Source organism: Nicotiana tomentosiformis, chromosome 7 (genome assembly GCF_000390325.3).
Source record: "Nicotiana tomentosiformis chromosome 7, ASM39032v3, whole genome shotgun sequence".
Taxonomy (NCBI): Eukaryota; Viridiplantae; Streptophyta; class Magnoliopsida; order Solanales; family Solanaceae; genus Nicotiana; species Nicotiana tomentosiformis.
This window is the reverse complement of record NC_090818.1, coordinates 127,304,398-127,329,283: the sequence shown is the minus strand read 5'-3', so window position 1 is coordinate 127,329,283 and position 24,886 is coordinate 127,304,398. Positions and strand designations below refer to the sequence as shown.

Sequence of the window (24,886 nt, the reverse complement as noted above, 5' to 3'; positions counted from 1 at the left end):
TTATAAAATTTAACTTTTTTTGGTAGATATTGAAAACAAAATTTTCAAATCCCAAAAACATCTCTAGAATAGTTTCTAAAGTTTTTAAACTTTTGTACTCATAAAATTTCAAATTCTTTTCAAGTAAAATGCATGTACAAACACGACTTCAACTTTCAAAAATTATTTTTCATCTCATCTTCAAAAACTTATTTTTTTTAGGTTCAACCAAATCTATGTCCAAACGATAGCTTTGTCACCCTAGATGTTTACATCATTAATCCGATAAATACATAACATGTGTCATTTACATACTCTCTTATTATTTAATTAGGGGCGTATCAAATACTTCGGCATTTGTGCCGAGAGTCTATTGGAAATAGTCTTTCTACGTTTACAAGGTGAGGATAATGTCCGCGAATACACTACCATCCTCAGAACTCATTTGTAGGATTTCACTGGGTTTTTGCTGTTGTATCTAGTGCTTCGGGACTAAGTTCATTTTAACCCAATATTTTTGACGTAAAGTATGGATTTATATTTGAAAATCGACTAAATTTTTCAGTAAAGATTATATGTGAATTATAATTTTAAAAGTACAATGAGTTCGGTGCTAAAAACTACTGTAATATTAATGTAGTTGATATCTTTTTCGGGCCCATCCCACGCCCCCCCATCTCCCAACTACCAAAAGATCAAGACACGTGCCTTTGTTAATTATATAGAAAAATAAGAAGAACAATAATTGTGAATAACTTTGTATTTCAGTCACGAAAACATTTAAATATCATTAAAAAAATTATTCAATGATTTGACATAATGAATATTATTTCGCAAGATGACTTTGAAAGTTAAAATGTATGTGTTGTGTTTACATAAGAAGAGGATCCCTTTTTCTTTTGATTATGATACATGCAATAATCTAAATATATGATTAATTTATTGTTAAAAAATTGCCCCATATGTTAAGATTTTTTCTGACAAGTTAAACTTATTGGGAAAAAAAGGACCATATCATTAATACAAATTTGTCGTTGCTCCACTTATTTTATTTACAGCCTAAATCCAAGAATCAAGATAAACATCAATAATTTTGTGTGCTTTTATGTCCGAAGAAGAATCGAACAAAGATTTATTATACACAGTATGTAAGATATTATTTTTACGGCTCAAACTCGTAATTTTCTGATCACATGACAACAACTTTACTTATTGCGCCAAGGTTCTCTTAAAAAGTTAAAAAAGAATTTAAAAGACTACAAATATTTTGAACAAAATCCTACTTGCTGAAAGGATTTGCAACTTGTGTCATTATGTTAGAGGTATTCAAGTTTTTTGTTTCATTAGTTTTCCCACTCCTATTTTTTACCTTAATTTTTACCATTTGGTTAATGGTGTGAAAACGAAAAGTTTTACTGTTAAAGGTGAAAAGGTGAAAGTAAAGGCGATAAAATGCTAATACTCCAACATACGAGGAAATATATGAAAATTTATCCTAATTGAATAGAAGAAATTATTAGGATAGTTGTAGGAAGCAGTGACGAAGCCAGGAAATTCAACAAAGGTGTTCAAACCTTTGCCAGTGAGCGATGTAAGAGTATTCAAAGTTTATTTTTAATCAATAACAAATAATATTTTACCTTATACGGAGTATAATTTTCCGGCGAAGGGTGGTCACTTGACCACCCTTGCTTGCACGTAGCTTCGCCCATGGTAGGAAGCATACATAACATGTTTTCCTTTACTAACTAATCAAAACTATTGAGATCAATAATTTAAATTTGATATAGTAGCAAGAGCGCAGCGATTATATGTGAGTTACACGTACATTAAAAATTGAGCACCATATAATTAGTTATCGATAATTACACCTAGAAACAACCATACAGTAACACGGATAGTGCGAAAGCACAAGGCATCCCGCGTTCACACAGGATCCCGAGAAGGGTCGCACTCAAGGGGTGTGATGTAGATAGTCTATTCTAATGCAACTATTAGTGGTTGCTTCCACACTCGAACCCGTAACTTATAGGTGATATAGAGACAGCTTTACCGTTACTTCAAGACTCCCCTTCAGAAACAACCATATAATAAATAGAGGTAAAACAAAATAAGATTACAAGAAAATACCAGAAGTTTATATTTTTCCCAAGTCACCACTACTCAATTTCTTGATTGAAACTAAGCTGTTTTTGTAAACGAGAACTTGCAAAGGGTAGCCATTTTCCCATGGTCCAGTGCACTTAATAATTTCTTGTGTTGTTGGATCAATCATAGCAAGATTTGAAGTTGTAGTTTCAAGAAAAATCTCACCATTAACCCCATATCCAATTGGTCTCTTAACAATAAAATGGGATTCAATAACCAATCTTTTAGTCCAAAATCCCAACTTTTCCATTACCCAAATCTCAATACATGTCTTGCCTTGAACAAGAAAATGAAAGAACATAGAAACAAAACCATCATATAAACCAAGTGTTCCAAAATTTGAATTGAACAAATTAGGAGTTTGAATCACTTGAAAAACCTCATTTGTCAAATCAAATGCAAGAATTTCACAGTTTTGTCGGCCGTTAATACACTGAGTATGTTGTTGTTCGCTGTTAATCATCTTCCAGTAATAAAATCCATCTAAATATGTACCAAAATAAGACATAACTATATGACTACTCCAAAATGTGTTATCCTCAAAATGTTTCCAAGAATCAGTACTTAGTGTGTAAACTGAAACAACAGCTGATTTACTTCTTGTAAATGTTTCTTCTTTCCAATAATCTCTTATCCATACAACTTTATAATCTTTACTCAAAGGGTCAATTCCAAATCCAAAATGATGAGCATATGACCTAAAATAAGGATAAAAAGATGGACTTGGTATTATTATATTCTTGATTTCCTTTGTTGCTGGATTCCATATAGCCATTTCATTCATATCAAGATTGTAGACAAAAAATAAGCCATTTAAGGGGCCAATTACTGGCTTTAAAGATGTGGATTTATGAATATAAAGATCTTGGAATAAAGGGTATTCATTAGTTGAGAGAGATAATTGTTTTTTGTCTAAGAAATAGAGATGAATAAAAGGAATTGCATGATTGGTTTTGTGGCAAAAATGTTTGGTAATAAAAATAGGAGTTTGAATTAGTATGTACCAGTATTTGCAAACAGATTTGAGTTTCAATAGAGATTTCACAGGCAATCTTGAGAATATTTCCATGATTATATCTTCTGGAAGTTGATCAAAATTTGTAAAAGATCCCTCCATTTTGCTAGCTGCTTGCAAGTAAAGAGAAAATGATTTGTCTAATTGTGACCTCACAGTTGCTTAAAGTCTTCTATATATGCTCTAATCCTGACCTTTAAATTGGAGTTTTTATTTCAAATTTTATTTTCAAATATATGTTTGTTTATAGATTTTAACTTCTTTTTTTTGCAGATTGAAAACAAAAATTTTAAATCCCCAAAACAGCTCTAGAATAGTTTTTGTTATTTTGTATTCACAAAATTTTAAATTCTTTTCAAGTGAAATGCATGTCTAAACACAATTTCAACTTTCAAAAATTATTTTTCATCTTATCTTAAAAAATTTATTTTTCAAGTTTCAACCAAATCTATGTTCAAACGCTTGCTTAGTCTCCCCGGATGTTTACTTCATTAATCCGATAAATAAATAACATGTGTCATTTACATACTCTCTTATTACTTAATTAGGGACGGATCCATGTTTCGACATCTGAGCCGAGGGTCTATGAAAAACAGTCTATCTATCTTTACAAAGGTGAGGGTAAGGTCTACGTACACTCTACCCTTCCCAGATCATATTTATGAAATTTCACTGAGTTTGTTGTTATTGTATCCAGTGTTTCGGCCCTAGATTCATCCGAACCTAGTATTTCTGACATGAAGTATAAATTTTAATTTGAAAATCTACAAAATTATTTAGTAAATATTTACATGTGAATCATAATTTTAAAAGCACACCGAGTTCGATATTACGAACCATAATATTAATTTAGTTGATATAATAAACACTAAAGGTTTTTTTTGGGGCCCATCCCACGCCCCCATCTCCCAACTACCAAAAAAAATCAAGAAACATGCCTTTGTTATACAACGAATTTAGGTTGCAATCTATGTCAAGTTGAGAAAACATTATATACGCCAGGATGCAAATAGAAAAATAAGTAGAAAAATACTTCTGAATACCTTTGTATTTCAGTCACGAAAACATTTGAATATCATTAAAAAATATTCAATGATTTGATATAATGAATTTTATTCCGCAAGATGCATTTGAAAGTCAAAATGTATGTGCGGTAATCTGTGATGTCCCAAAAGGTCATTTTATGTTTTAGAACTCAAATCTGCGCTCTTAAACTTTAAAAATCTCATTTTTACCCTCCTCGATTTACGTGCGCAATCCAGGCATATTTCCGGAAAACTTTTATGTTGAAAATTGATGAAAATAAGAATTTTTACCTTAAAGGTTGATTTTAGTTAACTTTGGTCAATATTTTTGGTAAACGGTCCTGGATTCATATTTTGACGGTCCCAGTGGGTCCGTATTGAATTATGGGACATAGGCGTACGCCTGGAATCGAATTCGGAGGTCCCTAGCTCGAGTTATGAATTTTTTTATGAAAATTAAATTTTTGAAAATTAATTATTTTTAAGAATTGGTTAATGTTTGGCCTTGTTAATACCGGATCGGTATTTTAGTTTCGGATCTCGGTATAGGTCCAATATAATATTTAAGACTTGTCTGTGAAATTTGGTGAGAAACGGAATTGGTTTGACGTGATTCGGACGTCCAGTTGAGAAGTTAGACATTTTAAAGTGTTCTTGAGAATTTCATTTGATTTGGTGCTAAATTCGTAGTTCTAGGTATTATTTTGGCAATTTGATCGCGCGAGCAAGTTCGTATGATGTTTTTAGACTTGTGTGCATGTTTGGTTTGGAGCCCCGAGGGCTCGGGCGAGTTTCAGATAGGCCACGGGATGTTTTGGACTTTGGAAAATCTGATTTTCTGCAGATTCTGGTATTCTAGCATGTCCTTCTTCGCGTTTGCGAAGGTCCTCTCGCGAACGCAAAGAGTAAACTGATGAGATCGGAATTTTCTTCTTTGCGAACGCGAAGGCTTGGTCGCAAATGCGAAGCGATGGAGGCACTACCCTCCGCGAACGCGACAAGCTCATCGCGAATGCGTAGTGTTAGGCACTTAGGGGGAGTCAGCCTTTCCTTCATCGTAAACGCGAGGAATGTCTCGCGAACGCGAAGGCCGGGGGGTAGCCTACGCGAATGCGAATACTGACTCACGAACGTGAAGGCTTGGCAGCCAATGCTCTTCGCAAACGCGACAGTGGCCTCGCGAACGCGATGCACACTGTCGCGTAGCACTTAACATAATCCAAACACGGGATTTAGCCCAAAAAAATTATTTCTCAAAAACCAAACGGTGAGAGGCGATTTTCAAGAGTCATTTTCTTCCCCAAAGTGTTGGTAATTGATTCTAAACTATTTTCTTTCAATTACCCATTACATTTCATGAATTATCAACCTAAAATCTAGAATTTTCATGTTAGAATTTGGGGTTTGGGTAGAAACTAGAGATTTCGAAAATTTGGGGATTTAGACCTCAATTTGAGGTCGGATTCCAAAACTAATTATATACCCGGGCTCGGGGGTGAATGGGTAAATGAATTTTGGTCTGAACCTCGGGTTTTGACCAAGCGAGCCCGGGGTCGATTTTCGACTTTTTGGAGAAAAATTTGGGGAATTTAATTTATGCAATATAATTAATTCTTTTAGCAATATTTGATATTGTTGAGTCATTTTTAAATAGATACGAGTGGTTTGGAAGCGAATTCTAGAAGAAAAGTTGTGATTGAGAATTAAGTGGCCTTCGGAGCGAGGTAAGTGTTGTGTCTAACCCTGACTTGAGGGAATTAGGAACCTTTGACTATTTATTATGTGAAATTCATGTGAGCGACGTATATGTGAGGTGACGAGTACTTATGCGCCGCCAATTTACCTATTTTCCATGTTTCTTCCATTTTTCTTATATTGTCTCTTTCATATGCCTAATTGCTACGTATTTATACTAGTGTTATTAAATTGATCGTTCTTATCATGTTTACGGATTTTCTGGTGATAATTGAGAATTTATTTCAAAGTTGAGATTGATATTATAGAGTCAAATGTTGAAGTAAGGCTTGTACTTGTTATTCTATCTCCCTGTTGTTATTTATGCATTGCATTATGGTAAGGGAGAGTGTTAATGCACGAAGGGTGATGTCGTGCCATATTGTGAGTGTTAATGCACGAAGAGTGATGTCGTGCCATATTGTGAGTGTTAATGCACAAAGGGTGATGTTGTGCCATATTATGAGAGTTAATGCACGAATGGTGATGCCGTGCCGTTTCTATTGATTTATGGTGAGATTGAGAGTAAAAGCACGAAGGGTGATGTCGTACATTTTTCTTTTACTGTACTCGTGTTCCTGTTGATTCATAATATATTGGTTGTTCCAGTTATCATTCTGCATTAGTTCTTTATCTTGTATTTCCCCCCAGCATGTTTTCCCCTCCTGATATCTCATGTCTAATTTTTCATTAATGTTATTTGTATATACATTATTAAACTGTACAAGTTGATTTGTAGGTGCCTTGCCTTAGCTTCGTCACTACTTCGTCGAGGTTAGGCTCGACACTTACCAGTACATGGTGTCGGTTGTACTGATACTACACTATGCACTTTCTGTGCAGATTTTGGTACTGGCTCGGGTTGATCGAGATTTTGCTATTGGACCGCTATCCGGAGACTCAAGGTAGATTTGTCGGCGTTCACAGACCTTGAAGTCTCCGTCTATATTTTATGTTCTACTATTTTTTCTATTCAGACAGTTGTATTTCTTTCAGACTGTAGTAAATTCTAAAATGCTCGTGAATTGTGACTCCAGATCTGGGTAGTAGTAATTAATACAGTTTTTATATTATTTCACACTTATTATATTTCATCTTAGCTAATTATTATTATTTACTGAATGGAAATAAGGATTTGGTTTAATGATTCTCTAACGTTGGCTTGCCTAGCAAGTGAAATGTTAGGCGCCATCACGGTCCCGACGGTAGGATTTCTAGGTCGTGACAAGTTGGTATCAGAGCACTAGGTTGCCTAGGTCTCACGATTCACGAGCAAGCTTAGTAGAGTTTGGAGGATCGGTATGGAGACATATGTGCTTATCTTCCAGAGGCTATGAAGTTTAGGCACAAATTTCACTTTTATTCTCCTTTGTCGTGCGATGTTATTTTTTCAATACTAATTGAACTCTTCTACTTTTATTCTCTCACAGATGGCGAGAACACGTACCACTTCTTCAGATGAGCAGCAGCCAGAGCCTCCAGTGGTAGCTCCTACGCGGGGTAGAGGTCAAGGCCGAGGCAGGGGCAGAGAACAGCCCAGAGCCCGAGCAGCAGCCCTAGCAGTGGGGCCTCAGATAGAGCTTGACGAGAAGGTTCCAGCCCAGGCTGTTCCTGCCAGACCAGCTTAAGTTTCGGAGGGGTTCATTGCCACCCCAGTACTTCAGGACGCTTTGGTCCGTTTGGTGGGCCTTATAGAGAGTGTGGCCCAGACTGGCGCATTTCCCATAGCACCAACCGTCTCTCAGGCTGGAGGAGGGGCCAAGACTCCCACTACTCCCGCTTTGGAGCAGATAGCTCCCCAGTATCAGGCTCCAACAACTCATCGAGTCAGAGTAGTTCAACCGGTTGTTGCGCTACAGACCGGTGATGGGTTAGCTATGTCTTCTGAGGCTTTATGGAGGTTGGACAGGTTTACCAAGATCTTCCTAGTTCACTTCAGTGGTGCTCTTTCAGAGGATCCCCAGGAGTATCTTGACAGCTGTTACGAGGTTCTACGGAACATGGGTATAGTGGAGACCAATGGGGTCGATTTTGCTGCATTTCAAATGATTGGTTCCACCAAGAAATAGTGGAGAGATTATTTGTTGAGCAGACCAGCTGCGTCACCTGCTCTTACTTGTGACCAGTTCTCTCAGCTCTTCATAGAGAAGTTTCTTCCTATCACATTGAGAGAGGAGTGTCGCCGTCAGTTTGAGCGTCTCCAGTAGGGCAGTATGACTATTACTCAGTATGAGACCCGTTTCGTGGATTTGGCCCGTCATGCTATTCTTATGCTTCCCAACGAGAGAGAGAGAGAGAGAGAGAGAGCGGGTGAAGAGGTTTATTGACGGACATGCTCATCCTATCAGATTGCAGATGGCTAAGGAGACTCAGAGTGAGATTTCTTTTCAGACGGCTGCTAATGTTGCCAGACGAGTTGAGATGGTTCTTTCTCAGGGAGGTCAGGGGTCTGACAAGAGACCTCGTTATTCTGGTGAGTTAAGCGGTGCCTCATCTAGAGGCATGGGTACTTTTGGTAGAGGCCATCCTCCCAGGTCGTTTTATTTAGCACTCCAGGCATCCCACGGTGCCTCAGGTGGTCGTGGCCCTTAAATGCATTATTCCAACCAGCTAGCCTACAATGCACCACCAACTCCTATTAGTGCACCTCCACTTCAGAGTTATCAGGGTGGTTTTTCAGGTCGACAGGGTCAGTTTCAGGGTCAGGAGTCACAGTAGCCGAGGTTATGTTATACTTATGGTGATCCGAGGCACATTGCTAGATTTTGACCTCGGGCAAAGGGCAGCTCACAACTTCAGAGTTCTCGTGCCATGGTTCCGGCACCAATTGCTGCACCACCTGCTCAGCCAACCAGAGGCAGGGGTCAGACAGCTAGAGGTAGAGGCCAGACTGTTAGAGGTAGAGGTCAGGCCGTTAGAGGTGGAGACCAGCCAGTTAAAGGCCATCCCAGGGACGTAGTTCAGGGTGGTGGGGCCCAGCCCCGGTGTTATACTTTCCCAGTCAGGCCTGAGGCTGAGTCATCTGACGCTGTTATCACATGTACTGTTTCAGTTTGCAGTAGAGATGCTTCAGTTCTATTTGATCCGGGGTCTACTTACTCCTATGTGTCATCCTATTTTTCTTCATATTTGGTTGTGCCCCGTGATTCTTTGAGTGCTCCTGTGTATGTGTCCACGCCAGTGGGAGATGTATTGTTGTAGATCGTGTTTATCGTTCGTGTATGGTCACCATTGGGAGTCTTGAGACTCGTGTAGATCTTCTACTTCTCGAAATGGTTGATTTTGATATCATATTGGGTATGGATTGGCTGTCACCTTATTATGCTATATTAGATTGTCACACTAAGACGGTGACCTTAGCCTTGAAGGGGTTGCCTCGATTAGAGTGGAAAGGGACTCTTGGCCATTCTACCAGCAGAGTTATCTCTTATGTGAAAGCTCGACATATGGTCGAGAAGGGGTGTCTAGCTTATTTGGCTTATGTCCGCGATTCGAGTGCGGAGGTTCCTTCCATGGATTCAGTGCTAGTTATTCGTGAGTTTCCAGAGGTATTTCCTGCAGACCTGCCGGGAATGCCACCCGACAGGGACATTGATTTCTACATTGATTTGGCTCCGGGCACTCAGCCCATTTCCATTCCGCCATACCGCATGGCCCCGCTAGAGTTGAAAGAATTGAAGGAACAATTACAAGATTTGCTTGATAAGGGCTTCATTAGACCTAGTGTCTCACCCTGGGGTGCACCTGTGTTGTTTTTGAAGAAGAAAGATGGATCGATGAGGATGTGTATAGATTATCGGCAGTTGAACAAAGTCACCATCAAGAACAAGTATCCATTGCCGAGGATTGATGATTTATTTGATCAGCTTCAGAGTGCCAAGGTGTTTTCGAAGATTGATTTGAGATATGGCTACCATCAGTTGAGGATTAGGGCATCCGATGTCCCTAAGACAGCTTTTCGGACTAGGTATAGGCATTATGAGTTTCTAGTTAAGTCATTTGGGCTGACAAATGCCCCAACAACATTCATGGATTTGGTGAACCGGCTATTCAAGCCCTACTTAGATTCCTTTTTAATTGTGTTTATTGATGACATCTTGGTCTACTCCCACAGCCGAGAGGAGCACGAGCAGCACCTTCGGATTGTTCTTCAGACTCTGAGATACAGCCAGTTATATGCTAAGTTCTCAAAATTCGAGTTTTGGTTGAGTTCAGTTCCTTTCTTGGGTCACGTTGTATCAACAGAGGGTATTCAGGTGGATCCTAGGAAGATTGAGGCAGTTCAGAACTGGCCTAGACCCACATCAGCTACAGAGATCAGTAGTTTTCTGGGTTTGGCGGGCTACTACCGTCGATTTGTGGAGGGATTTTCATCCATAGCAGCCCCGTTGACCAGGTTGACCCAGAAGGGTACCCCGTTCAGGTGGTCAGACGAGTGTGAGGCGAGCTTCCAAAAGCTCAAGATAGCTTTGACTACGGCACCGGTATTGGTATTACCCACAGGTTCATGATCTTATACAGTATATTATGACGTATCTCGTATTGGTCTGGGTGCGGTATTGATGCAGGGTGGCAAGTTTATTGCATATGCTTCGCGGCAACTGAAGGTTCACGAGAAGAATTAACTTGTTCATGATCTAGAGCTGGTAGACATTGTTCACGCGCTGAAGATTTGGTGGCACTATCTTTATGGCGTGCCATGTGAGGTATTCACGGATCATCAGAGCTTGCAGTATTTGTTCAAGCAGAAGGAACTCAATTTGAGGAAGAGAAGGTGGTTGAAGCTATTGAAAGATTATGATATCACCATATTATATCATCCCGGGAAGGCCAATGTGGTGGTCGATGCTTTGAGTAGAAAGTCAGCTAGTATGGGTAGCCTTGCTTATATTCCATTTGGGGAGAGACCGCTTGCATTGAATGTTCAGGCCCTTGCCAATCAGTTTGTGAGGTTGGATGTTTCTGAGCCCAGCCGTGTTCTAGCTTGTACAGTTGCTCGGTCTTCTTTGTTTGAGCGAATCAGAGATCGACAGGATGACGATCCTCATTTACTTGTCCTTAGAGACATATTGCGGCACGGTGGTGCCAAGCAGGTTACTGTTAGAGATGACGGAGTTTTGAGAATGTTGGGTCATATTTGTGTGCCTAATGTGGATGGACTTCGTGAGTTGATTCTTGAGGAGGCCCATAGTTCCAGGTATTCTATTCATCCAGGCGCTGCCAAGATGTATCAGGACTTGCGGTAGCATTATTAGCGGAGGAGGATGAAGAAAAACATAGTTGCATATGTAGCTCGGTGCCTAAATTGCCAGCAGGTAAAGTGTGAGCATCAGAGACCTGGTGGTTTACTTCAGAGGTTAGAGATTCCTGAGTGGAAGTGGAAGCGTATCACTATGGATTTTGTTGTTGGACTCCCACGGACTCAGAGGAAGCTCGATGCAGTTTGGGTCATTGTGGACAGGCTGACCAAGTCAGCGCACTTTATTCCTGTGGCAGTTACCTATTCTTCGGAGCGGTTGGCAGAGATTTACATTCGTGAGATCGCCTGTCTTCACAGTGTGCCCGTGTCTATCATTTCTGATCGAGGTACGCAGTTTACCTCGCACTTCTGGAGGACAATACAGCATGAGTTGGGTACGTGGGTTGAGTTGAGTACATCATTTCATCCTCAGATGGATGGGCAGTCCAAGCGCATTATTCAGATCTTGGAGGATATGCTCTGCGCATGTGTTATATACTTCGGAGGATCGTGGGATCAGTTCTTGCCCCTTGTGGAGTTTGCCTACAACAACAGCTACCAGTCGAGCATTCAGATGGCTCCCTATGAGGCATTTTATGGTAGGCATTGTCGGTCGCCAATTGGCTGGTTCGAGCCGGGAGAGGCTCGATTGTTGGGCACAGACTTAGTACTGGATGCCTTGGATAAGGTCAAGATTATTCAGGATCGACTTCGCACAGCTCAGTCCAGGAAGAAGAGTTATGCCGATCGCAGAGTTCATGATGTTGCATTCATGGTCGGGGAGAGAGTGTTGCTTCGGGTATCACCCATGAAGGGTGTAATGAGGTTCGGAAAGAAGGGCAAGTTGAGCCCTAGGTATATCGGACCTTTTGAGATTCTAGAGAGGGTGAGAGAGGTGGCTTACAAGCTTGCGTTGCCACCTAGTTTAACAGTTGTTCATCCGGTATTCCATATGTCCATGCTTCGAAAGTATCACGGCGATCTGTCCCATGTGTTAGATTTCAGCTCTGTCCAGTTGGATAAGGATTTGACTTACGAGGAGGAGCCAGTGGCTATTCTAGCTCGGTAAGTTCGCCAGTTGAGATCAAAGAGTTACCCTTCAGTTCGAGTGCAGTGGAGAGGTTAGCCTGTTGAGGCAGCTACTTAGGAGTCCGAGTCCGATATGCTGAGTAGATATCCCCACCTTTTCACCAGCTCAGGTATTTTTCTATGTCCGTTCGAGGACAAATGGTTGTTTAAGAGATGGAGAATGTGATAACCCAAAAGATCATCTTATGTTTTAGAACTCGAATCTGCGCTCTTAAGCTTTAAAAATCTCATTTTTATCCTTTTCGATTTGCGTGCGCAGTCCGGGCGTGTTTCCGGAAAACTTTTATGTTGAAAATTGATGAAAATAAGAATTTTTGCCTTAAAAGTTAATTTTAATGGACTTTGGACAATATTTTTGGTAAATGGGCTAGGATTCGTGTTTTGACGGTCCCGGTGGGTCCGTATTGAATTATGGGACATGGGCGTATGCCCGAAATCGAATTCGGAGGTCCCTAGCTCGAGTTATGAATTTTTTTATGAAAATTAAAAGTTTAAAAATTAATTATTTTTAAGAATTGGTTGATTTGACGTGATTCGGACATCCAGTTGAGAAGTTAGAAATTTTAAAGTGTTCTTGAGAATTTCATTTGATTTGGTGCGAAATTCGTAGTTCTAGGTATTATTTTGGCAATTTGATAGCGCGAGCAAGTTCGTATGATATTTTTAGACTTGTGTGCATGTTTAGTTAGGAGCCCCGAGGGCTCGGGTGAGTTTCGGATAGGTCACGGGATGTTTTGGACTTTGGAAAATCTGGTTTTCTGCAGATTCTGGTGTTCTGGCATGTCCTTCTTCGCGTTCGCGAAGGTCTTCTCGCGAACGCGAAGAGTAAACTGATGAGGCCGAAATTTTCTTCTTCGCGAATGTGAAGGCTTGGTCGCGAACGCGAAGCGATGGGGGCACTACCCTTCGCGAACGCGACAAGCTCATCGCAAATGCATAGTGTTAGGCACTAAGGGGAGTCAGCCTTTCCTTCATCGCGAACGCGAGCAATGTCTCGCGAACGCGAAGTCCAGGGGGTAGCCTACGTGAACACGAACACTGACTCATGAACGCGAAGGCTTGGCAGTCAATGCTCTTCGCGAACGCAATAGTGGCTTCGCGAACGCGATGCACAGTGTCGCCCAGCACTTAACAGAATCCAAACACGGGATTTAGCCAAAAAAAATCATTTCTCAAAAACCAAACGGTGACAGGCGATTTTCAAGAGTCATTTTCTTCCCCAAAGTGTTGGTAAGTGATTCTAAACCATTTTCTTTCAATTACCCATTACGTTTCATGAATTATCAACCTAAAATCTAGAATTTTCATGGTAGAATTTGGAGTTTGGATAGAAACTAGAGATTTCAAAATTTTGGGGATTTAGACCTCAATTTGAGGTAGGATTTCAAAAGCAATTATATATCCGGGCTCGGGGGTGAATGGGTAAATGGATTTTGGTCAGAACCTCGGGTTTTGACCAAGCGAGCCCGGGGTCAATTTTTGACTTTTTGGAGGAAAATTTGAGAAATTTAATTTATGCAATATAATTGATTCCTTTAGCAATATTTGATATTGTTGAGTCATTTTTTAATAGATACGAGTGGTTTGGAAGCGAATTCTAGAAGAAAAGCTGTGATTGAGAATTAAGTGGCCTTTGGAGCGAGGTAAGTGTTGTGTCTAACTATGACTTGAGGGAATTAGGAACCTTAGACTATTTATTATGTGAAATTCATGTGAGCGGCGTATATGTGAGGTGACGAGTACTTATGCGCCGCCAATTTACCTATTTTTCATGTTTCTTCCGTTTTTCTTATATTGTCTCTTTCCTATGCCTAATTGCTACGTGTTTATACTAGTGTTGTTAAATTGATCGTTCTTATCATGTTTACGGATTTTTTGGTGATAATTGAGAATTTATTTCAAAGTTGAGATTGATATTGTGGAGCCATATATTGAAGTAAGGCTTGGACTTGTTATTCTATCTCCCTGTTGTTATTTATGCATTGCATTATGGTAAGGGAGAGTGTTAATGCACGAAGGATGATGTCGTGCCATATTGTGAGTGTTAATGCACGAAGGGTGATGCCGTGCCATATTATGAGAGTGAATGCACGAAGGGTGATGTCGTGCCGTTTCTATTGATTTATGGTGAGATTGAGAGTAAAAGCACGAAGGGTGATGCCGTACATTTTTCCTTTACTGTATTCGTGTTCCTGTTGATTCATAATATATTGGTTGTTCCAGTTATCATTCTGCAGTAGTTCTTTATCTCGTATTTTCCCCCAGCATGTTTTTCCCTCCCGATATCTCCTGTCTAATTCTTTGTTACTGTTATTTGTATATACATTGTTAAACTGTACAAGTTGATTTGTAGGTGCCTTGCCTTAGCCTCGTCACTACTTCGTCGAGGTTAGGCTCGACACTTACCAGTACATGGGGTCGATTGTACTGATACTGCACTCTGCACTTTCTGTGCAGATTTTGGTACCGGCTCAGGTTGATCAAGATTTTGCTATTGGACCGCTATCCGGAGACTCAAGGTAAATCTGTCGGCGTTCACAGACCTTGAAGTTCCCGGCTATATTTTCTGTTCTACTGTTTCTTCCATTCAAACAGTTGTATTTCTTTCAGACTATTACTTGTAGTAAATTCTAGAATACTCGTAAATTGTGACTCCAGATCCGGGTGGCAGTAATTAATACAATTTTATATTATTTCACACTTATTATATTTCATCTTAGCTAATTATTGTTATTTACTGAATAGAAATAAGGATTTGGTTTAATGATTCTCTAACGTTGGCTTGCCTAACAAGTGAAATGTTATGTGCCATCATGATCCCGGCGGTGAAAATTCTGGGTCGTGACATAATCTCTATCTGATTCTTACTAATTCTTAATATTTCGCTCTATTTCGGTTTATTTGACACTATTTTTTATTAATTTAATTTTTTTTAAACGCACTTTTTATATTTGAAATTTATTTTTCATTTTATTCTCAATAAGTGACTTTTATAGCTAAATAAATGTTATTGTATATTTAAAGGTTACAATTTTAAAAGTATTATAGTCACACAAATAATATAACTTATTTAATATTATATATTTCTTTTTTAAATTCCGTCGCAATCCAAATTATATCACCAAATAGAAACAGATGTCGTATTCTTTATTATTTATCTTAGCTAAGGAACAATTATGTCGAAAACAAATATTGGATCTGTTTCGTTGATTATAAAAAAATAAAAGATTCTGAAAGATTCTCTTTTTATCAGGAAAAAAGAAGAAGATATTTTCAGAATATTTTTCTAGTCAATGAAATAGTTTTGTCATTTTGTTTTCTTTTGTCTTTATCATTCATTCGCACACCTACCTCCATCTCACCAATAATTCCATTCACAATCTACTTTGATTGCTTACGCAAACAAAGCACCCAAAAAACGTTCAAGTAATTTAGAAGATACTTTAGCTAAAGTGTACAATAAGGTCTCATGTTCTAACGGTCAAATCCACAGGTTATATGGTTTGTTTTGGGCCAAAGTTTATATGGTTTTAAAATGCGACACTAAGGTCTAAGGCTTATTTACTTATATATTCAGCATCTTCTCCGTGTTTTGTTGATATGGGAATCGCCCGGAGTGTCACATACACCCCCCATTAGGGACCTAGCGTCCCCGTTGAGGTTTGCCCCACCACCTTTTCAAAGATGTGATATTCGCTTAAAGTCAATTGATCGCCGAGGTTTGCCCCATCATTGTTCAAGGTTACACGCGGAGTGACTCTGATATCATATGTAACAATTCAGCTCACTAGTGATATTGCCCGTTTTGGGCCTAGGCTTGCACAACTTTAAAACGCGTCATTAGGGTCTAAGGTTTGTTTACTTATATACCTAGCATATCTCCCGTGTTTTACAATGTGAAGTTCGCCTAGGATATCACTATATATATATATATATATATATATATATATATATATATATGTAATTCTTTTATAACGCCCCGATCAATTTATACATGCTTAGAAATTTTATTCGGTATCTATCACCTTTTATTAGTATATAAATAATTGAGTTCTCTCTACTAAGACATGCCAGATTAATCCTTATATATAAAGTAGATAAATATTATTCGGACTTGATATTTACATCGAACCATATTAATTTTATTCATTAGCTATTACTATCTTTTAATAATTTTGTCCACTAAACCACGACAGATAAAAACCCCATATATGAAGTATAATAAATAATACTATTTGCTGCTTTGGTTAGTTTAAAGTTGCATCTATTTTCCAACAGAGAAACTGTCACTACAGAATAAAATAATGTTCAAATTTTGCAAAATTTGGACTTTATCCCCATTTTGGATCTGCTTCGTTTAAGATAATAATATAATTTAAACTCTTACCTTAATGTTCGGATCCAAAACAAATATAAATCTGAGATGTACTTTTGCTCATATTTAAAATTCTTTTGCTCTTATTTAAAATTTCAGCAGAAAATCAAGTGGCTGCTTCTTCAAATTTCAGCTAAAAATCTGGAGTTCACCAAACATGACTTAAGTCAAATATTTGCCGAATCTATTTATATTAAATTTTGGTTTTTTTATATTGTTGAATTTTTTTCTTCTGTAAACATCATAAACAAATGGAATAAACAAGACTCTCCCCACATCCCCACTACTGTTACACATTACATTCAATTAAACTTGGACATAACAACAACAATTATGCTTCGGTCTCAAACAAATTGTTTTATTTGAGCCAATTAAACTTGGAGAATAAACTAAAAATTATTTATTTCAAAGCATGTTTTAGGAAAAAATATCTTAGGTAAAAGATGTTTTATGCCCTACCAAATAAATATTAAAATGTTAGTGTTTGATTCTCTCTAAACTCTGCTAGTGCCACCATAAGTAGATACCGTACAGAAGCCACCAATGTTTTCTTATAACAATAGTGTCGGGAGCGTACGCAGGAATTTCTGTAAGTAGTGCCAACATTTGAAAAGGTGAACAAAAAATTATATCACTATAATGATACCCAATGTTTTCGTATTGCTTTTTATCTATACATACATATTTAATTAAAAAATTGGATGAAGCAGTATGACGTGACACTACTTCGGCCAAGGTGTGTAAGCCCCTGCTAACTTATGAGCACCTCGGCAATTCAATAAAGTATTTGCATCTACACCAGCAGAGAGTATTTGCCAATTCGACGAGGCAGTATCACGTGACACTGCTTCGGCCAAGGTGTGTAAGCCCCTGCCAACTTATGAGCACCTCGGCAATTCAATAGAGTATTTGCATCTACACCAGCAGAGAGTATTTGCCAATTCGACGAAGCAGTATCACGTGACACTGCTTCGGCCAAGGTGTGTAAGCCCTTGGCAGCTTGCAAGCACCTTGACAATTCAATAGAGTATTTGTATTTCCACCCACAAAGATACTGAATAACTGTACCCATCAAACCGTGGGCAGAAACCACAAATGTTCACAAAGAAAAAAGGGGTGACATCCTCTAAATTTTGCAGATGGATCTTATGCCTTCCCCTGTTAGTCAATTTCCTGTAGGGAAAACTGGACATATATAAAGAGATACATAATAAAGAAAGTACTGATATCCCTATGTTTTTTTTATCAGAAAACTATACTCACATTAAGTATCCTCTGCGTGAAAAGGAGGAGAGTTGTAATAACAACAAACCTAGTGTAATTTCACAAGTGGAGTCTGAGAACGGTAATGAGTACGAAGACCTTACCCTTACCTTTTGTGAAGGTAGAGAGGTTGTTTCCGAGCAAGTAGGAGAGTTGCAAGAATGCAAAAATAAGATACAATATCCAAAAGGCAGGCATACAAAATGACACTTGAATTAGAAACAAATCCATTTTTGTTTTTGATAAAGTAAAAGATAAAGTCTACATTCTAATGATCTCATTCCTATATTGCACATTGTTTATACACAACATTGTACAGAAAATGTGGCATTCCCACATCATTAGGAGTAAGGAAGACTGTTAATAAAAAACCGGCATCTCATGCCGACTAGCAGTTGCTACTACTCTGCTACATCCGGATAAAGTGATATGAGCTAGCATTTAATGCAGGTCGAAGCATCTGGTTGCAGCGTTGGTTAAATGCTACTAATGAAAATAGTATCTCATTATTCTTAACAATAGGTCCGAGAGACCTTTTGGTTCATCAGATCACTGGGAAAGAAAAGGCTTCATATTATGCTGTTGGGATAGGGAAAAGATCTTGCTCCAGAACATTTTTTTCTTTTTTGATAGGTCGATCTTGCTCTAGAACAATTTAGAGAGCAGAAAATACTGAAAACTCGTACTATGACGGAGCAGCAAAAGCTACTGTAGTGATGAAAATCAAGCACATTATTACAAGAATTTACCTTCATCCTGTCTCCCTTTCATTCAAGTCTTGCCTTCAAAAATTCTAACTTTCAGCATTTCAATTTACTCAAGCAGAATCGATTTAGTTACTAGCTCGTTGTGCTACTATCTCTGCTCCTAATGACTCTTTACTATTGCTATATTTCAATTTCTTTTACTGTTCTAACTGTGCTTGTCTGAGCTGAGGGTCTCTGGAAACAGCTCTCTACTTGCATAGGGTAGGGATAAAGTCTGCGTACACACTACCCTCCCCAAACCCCACATGTGGGAATATACTGGGCATGTAGTTGTTGTAATTTACTCAAGCAGAAAGTGCTGTTAAGTGGAGTAATTAGGTACTCAGTACAGTAACAAAGACATGATTTCTCCAATTGGGAAGTCAAGTGGGATAGAAACTGAAGAAAACCAAGAGCCACATAAATTACTAACAACCGAAGATGATACAACAGGATATATCCAATCCCAGCAAGGACTTGTATGGCTTCAATCATTTGCTCAAAACTCTTAAGACAGACATGTAAGCAACAGAGAATTTACGAAAGTTAGAAAAGGAAATTCAATTAGAGATAAGCTGCCCATGAGCATCATGGCATAGGTAAAACGTGATAGCCCTGTGGATTCATTCCCATGGTTCGATCTTTCCCAGTAAAACGCGGCGTATTCGAGTTCTGATTGCTTTTACGCGAGAAAGGGGGAGCACCCTCTAAGGCTAAGACAAAATAAAAGAAACCGCACCTTAACACTGCAGTGCAGATGATTTCTTGAATGGAAAAGCAACTTGGTCTCGATATTTAAAAGCAACCAAAACCAAAAAGAACTCAACTGGCAGGGAAGGACCAATTACTAATTTAGGTACACATTCCATTTCTAAGCATCTCAAAATCTTTGACGTGCTTCTACAACTAATAATATTTTATCCAACCTTCACAGGTTTCATAGATTATTTCGTTTAACAACTCAAGCTTTACACAAGGTCCTCATGTTATAAATATTCATCTGTTGCTGTTTATTTGTTCTATTGAGTGTTGTTAGCGTGTACTTGAGATCGGTTGAGCACTTTATGTCTCTTAAGTGGTGATTCAGCAAAGACTGCAAATTGACACCAAGCGTGCCTCAGCAGAAACCAGCCAACAAACAACTTTAAGAAATTAGTTAATCTATGAGTCTCATGAGCCCCCACTTGAAGTAGCCGACAAAATGTTACATCAATTGTTAAGGAAACATGATATATGAATATGTAAATGATTGAATAGGAAATCAAAAACTAGAAATAAAACTAGTCAACAAAACTAGATTAGAAAAAATATATATCTTGTCAATCTAAACAGAAAATTAAGATGTTTTTGTAGTTGATTGACTGTTGTGCTCGCTTAAAGTGCGCTTAAGCCCTGAAGCTCGGTGAAGTTCAGGTTGTGCGCTTTGTCTTAGATTAATTGGCGCTCTGGTGTAGGTATCAAGGTGCTAAGGCGCGTCCACCTTCAATGATGGGTTCTGTTTTTGAGGGCACAATAACTTATATTTCCTACGCTAGATGCTGAATTAATTCAGCTCACTCAAAGTCTAGAAAACAACATTCCAAGAATACTAAGGCCGACTCCTCTAGTTAATTCACATTTACCAAGAAATCTTTCGCTCTTTCTTTATCTCCCTTCAGCATTTTACCCAATACAAATTTTGCAATAATTTTTTTTATAATAGTGGTGTCTGGACCAACTTTTGCACGCCAAATTCCATATGCAATTTTTATACTAACAAATAGGAGTAAAAGGAAGAAAAAAAAAAGAGGCTCTAAAACTGATCAGCAGTAGAATTCACTTGAATTAGGTCTTCAAATGTTAAGGGTAATCCTTAATGATGCAACAGATTCCAGATAAAAGTTAGGAATCAGAAGCTATGCCTTTTCTTCAAAAATGCATATCTACACATATCCGTCTCCCACCACAGTACCGATTTCTAGCATGCCTTCACAGTAATATTTGTTGGTTAAGACACTACCAAAAGATTCAATGTATAAAAAAACAGAGAGAAAGAGAGAACAATACCAACAATAAGGGGCACCATGAAAGCTGGAACTTGCAAAGCAGCTGTAGAGAGAGAATCCATTCTTCCGAAGCTTTCTAATCTCTGGGTTTCAAGTTGCACAAAAACAACCAACCTACTGAATACGAACACTTGTACCAGATTTTTTCAATCTAAACGTTCATGAGTAGTTCTCTGGCTAGTTAAATGAACCATTCTTAAATGAACCTCAACCATTCTTTTAGGAAGAGGATCTTATGAAAGATGAAATTCTAACAGCTTTTCTAACCAATACCACAGAGGCATAAGCACTGCTCATTTACCTTGAGCAGTGCTATTGTTCAGAGTAGTTGAACAGTAATGTTAGCTCTATGGTTTTTTCCCTTTGTCAAATAATTAACCAATATTTCTTCTATTTCTCTCATTTCTTCAGTCAGTTTAACATGTTGACATCATGCATATGTACCAATGAACTACAACATGAACTGTCAGGAAGCTTCCAAAAAAAAAAAAAAAAAAAACCAGAATTGAGGAAAATTCGTAATAACGGAAAGAGTGCGCATGAATGCACAAACTAATAACAAGAGGCTAACAAGAAATACAAATGCTATGTTTACCTGAATTGAAGGAATAAGACGAGTGCAAAATTTATCATAAATTACAGTGTTGTACTAATATAAGAAAAAGACAATCACCACTAAGGATCATGTACATCCTTGCATTGCCGAGATTAGACAAAGGTTTGAACTCCACCGTAGGGAACAATTGTTAAAGTCTATTCATATTCAAACTGAACATCTACATCCGCATACTTCCTCATAAGCCTTACAATGAAAGATGTGAAGTTGGCTAATGTATGACATTCTTCATGCGTTTTGGTTTCTGAGACGACCCCATAAATTACCAACTTCCTCAAGTTAGGGCACCTTTCAAGTAGTCCTGCTACCCAATGCGAGAACAGGTCGCTAATCACTGTCCAGCCTAGCTCCAAGACGACCACATTTTCCAATCGAAAAGAATCTTGCAATCCATATTGAAGTGCTGTCTCTTTTAGTTCATAGCTCAATGATAGATGACTTAGTTGAGGAAAGCAAGCAGAAATTGTCTCAATATCGACAACCTCATCATCATCATCAAATACAACTCCCCATAGCCTCAGTCTTCTCAGCATTGACGATTTCGCTATCATATGATGGAATTTGGACCACATGATCGTGAAATTGCTGACGTCCACAATCTCAAGATTTTCAGCACTCTCGCCGATATCAAGATGGATGACGCTAACGTCATCGATCTTAAGGAGTCTTAACTTCCCCTTGCTGACAAGCTCAAAGACCTCGAGCGTACAATCTTTCAAATGCAGCTTCTCGAGACTATCTGCCTCAAGTATGATTTTATCCAAACTAATGGCTTCAACATAGATATCTTTCAAAGAGTTACTACTCAGCTCCATTGTTGCCTGTGGATCAGACATAACAATGTCTAGACTGACAAGATTCAAAACCTCAACTTTCGTGCAGGCTGTAAGGAAAAGACTCAGGTCTAAAGCCGATATACTAACATAACTCAGTGAAAGAGACCTCAAGCAAGGGAATTTTTGATAACTAGGTTCGACACCCGTGATTGTGTTGTGGGCCAGAGCCAACACTTCAAGCCTCTGGCGACCACATTTTTCGAGTATATTAATGTTCGGGGTAGTCCTAACATTGTAATGTAACTGGCGCAACGTTTCTCTGGTATACATTAGCCAAGCAATGACCGGAGCAGCAGTGAACTCATCGACGTCGTCCATTATGATTGAAAGGCACTGCAGTCCATTAGTCTGGAAAATAGTCTGAGTTATAATTATCTCAAGTCTGCTCCTTGTGAGCTCATGATAAACCGGCCAGTCATTCGAGTTAAAGGTGAGTGTATGAAGATGATTCCGCCAAGCCTCTCGCCACTTCCGACAAGTAGATGATGCAATTACAACATCCCGCGCAGCTCCGAGCCGGGATAAAATGTTACCAATGACCTCAACAGGAAGGTACTCCATCATACCCTCAAATAAAACAACAATCTCAAAAGGGTCCCAAGAAAACAAATGCTATAATCCAAACAATACAATTACACAGCTTATATCTCCAAACTGCATTACCATATTATCCAAGGGACACTTTTCAAGGAATCTAAATCCCAACATCTGGTTATTCTCAGTAATCTCTTAAGGGAAAGATTTCAAAAGCTAATCAAACCCCAGATAATCTTGAGGGAAAATCAACCAAAAAATGGAACAATCAGAGACCCTTTTTAGTCAATTAGCAAATGGTAATAAAACCACACAGATTTTCTTGATTCCAACCACAAGTCAGGCAAAACCCCAAATCAAGAATCTTGTTTCTCAAAAGATAGAGGAGGATACCAAGTAAAAGTTTTGACCTTTGGGGAAGTATTTGAGGAGCAAAAAAATCTCAGCTTTCATATAGTTTGAGAACTGGATCGAGGTTTAAAGCGTGGTTATGGCCGAATGTGCCCTATCCCGCGAAGGAGAGGAACCTTAAATGTAAGGAACTTAGGTCAAAACTACGCTCTTTCAGCCTAGATCATCAATTTTCAATCCTGAAAAACCATAACAAAGCACAATAAATAACTAAATCAAGAATTTGGTTTCTCAAAAGATACAAATTTACCAAGTTAAAGTTTTGACCTTTGGTGCAATATTTGAGGAGAAAAAAAATCTCAGCTTTAACTCATCAATTTCCAATCCTGAAAAACCATAACACAACACAATAAGTAACTAAATCAAGAATCTGGTTTCTCAAAAGATACAAAGGACACCAAGCTAAAGTTTTGACCTTTGGGGCAATAAGGAGCAAAAAAATCTCAGCTTTAAGTCATCAAATTCCAATCCTGAAAAACCATAACACAACACAATAAATAACTAAATCAAGAATCTGGTTTCTCAAAAGATACAGAGGATACCAAGTTAAAGTTTTGACCTTTGGAGCAATATTTGAGGAGCAAAAAGATCTCAGCTTTAACTCATCAATTTCCAATCCTGAAAAACCATAACACAACACAATAAATAAATAAACTGTAAAATGCAAAAATCCAAGAACTTTAAGAAGCTTACCACATGAATCATCACCGGATTATGATCAAGACAAGGAATAAGAAACCATTCGATCAAAAAAGAAATAGAGAAGGTACAGAGAATAGAGAGGATGGTGGGGGTGGTGGGAGAGACAAAAGACACACACAGTACTGTGTGTTAGTGCGTGAAAAGTGGGTGGCACGTGAGAATCTATGTCACTCTGGACATTCAACCTCCCAATCATAGTACACAACAGTAGAAACCCACTCCTGGAATTGAAAATCATTTATGTAAATAAAGCAGTAATAACTAGGAATGAATTTATCTTTCTTCTTTTTGCTTTTTAATAAGAGCTTTTTAGTATAGAACTTAACTTAATACCATGACTAAATGTTTATACTATGTTTTATACTTTTGGGGGTATTATCATTTTTAGCCCGCGTCAGAAACTATTTATATTTGGTAACCGAAAAAGTGTATAAAACTTATATGATTTTTGTATATAACATACATAATGTATATATATACAAAAAATATACAAATTTTATTTTATTTTTTTACTATTATTTTTACAGCGATTATATAGTATCATTTTTCCTATTCTTTTCAACCGTCACCATTTTCTAAAAAATAATCAATCTATTGTTCAAAAATTTATGTAAGAAATACTTTTTTTTTTTTTAAATTGATGAATTTTTTTCGACATAGTTATTTTGTATCTTTTCTCGAAAAAAATTAATAAATATTTAATAAATTAGTCGAGTTATGCATGACTTAGTCACGTAAAAAACAAAAAAAAATCGTCCAAGTGCATAATCATAGGAACTAACAAAATTAAATAACAAAAATGGAAGTTGACGCACACCAATGAAATTACACCTAATGGAAAAGGATAAGAGATACGATTGGAGGGTTCTTTACATTTTGAAAGATGGGTTAGTGGATGGTTTTTATTGGTGGCCTTTCATAGAAAAGTCCAACTAAAGGAGAAAGACAAACTTCAAATGAATCAGCATAAGAAAGTAAAAGGCATACTCGTGACAAAATGACACCGTAGGGTGGCGTTCGGACAGTTCGGATAGAATATAAAAATTTCAGTTTCGATTTTTGATTTTCTAATTGAAGAAATGACAATTCAAATTCAATCCAAATAAGTTCAAATTGGATCAGATTTTAA

At 38.1% G+C, this 24,886-nt stretch overlaps 2 protein-coding genes across 2 annotated transcripts; both read right to left on the bottom strand.

Annotated features, from left to right (window-relative positions):
* Nucleotides 1–1,830: 1,830 nt before the first annotated feature.
* LOC104121488 (putative F-box protein At3g16210) lies at nucleotides 1,831–3,278 on the bottom strand. The gene has a single exon (XM_009633497.4). The coding sequence runs from the start codon at nucleotides 3,242–3,244 to the stop codon at nucleotides 2,117–2,119; it is 1,128 nt and encodes a 375-aa protein (XP_009631792.1). The 5' UTR covers nucleotides 3,245–3,278; the 3' UTR covers nucleotides 1,831–2,116.
* A 17,947-nt stretch (nucleotides 3,279–21,225) lies between these two features.
* On the bottom strand, nucleotides 21,226–23,992 carry LOC104121487 (F-box/LRR-repeat protein At1g67190-like). The gene is made up of 5 exons (XM_009633496.4): nucleotides 23,749–23,992; nucleotides 23,615–23,673; nucleotides 23,471–23,525; nucleotides 23,323–23,381; nucleotides 21,226–23,234 (listed from the first exon to the last, which is right to left on the bottom strand). Exon 5 carries the CDS (start codon nucleotides 22,672–22,674, stop codon nucleotides 21,412–21,414), a length of 1,263 nt encoding a protein of 420 aa, XP_009631791.1. The 5' UTR covers nucleotides 22,675–23,234; nucleotides 23,323–23,381; nucleotides 23,471–23,525; nucleotides 23,615–23,673; nucleotides 23,749–23,992; the 3' UTR covers nucleotides 21,226–21,411.
* Nucleotides 23,993–24,886: the final 894 nt, after the last annotated feature.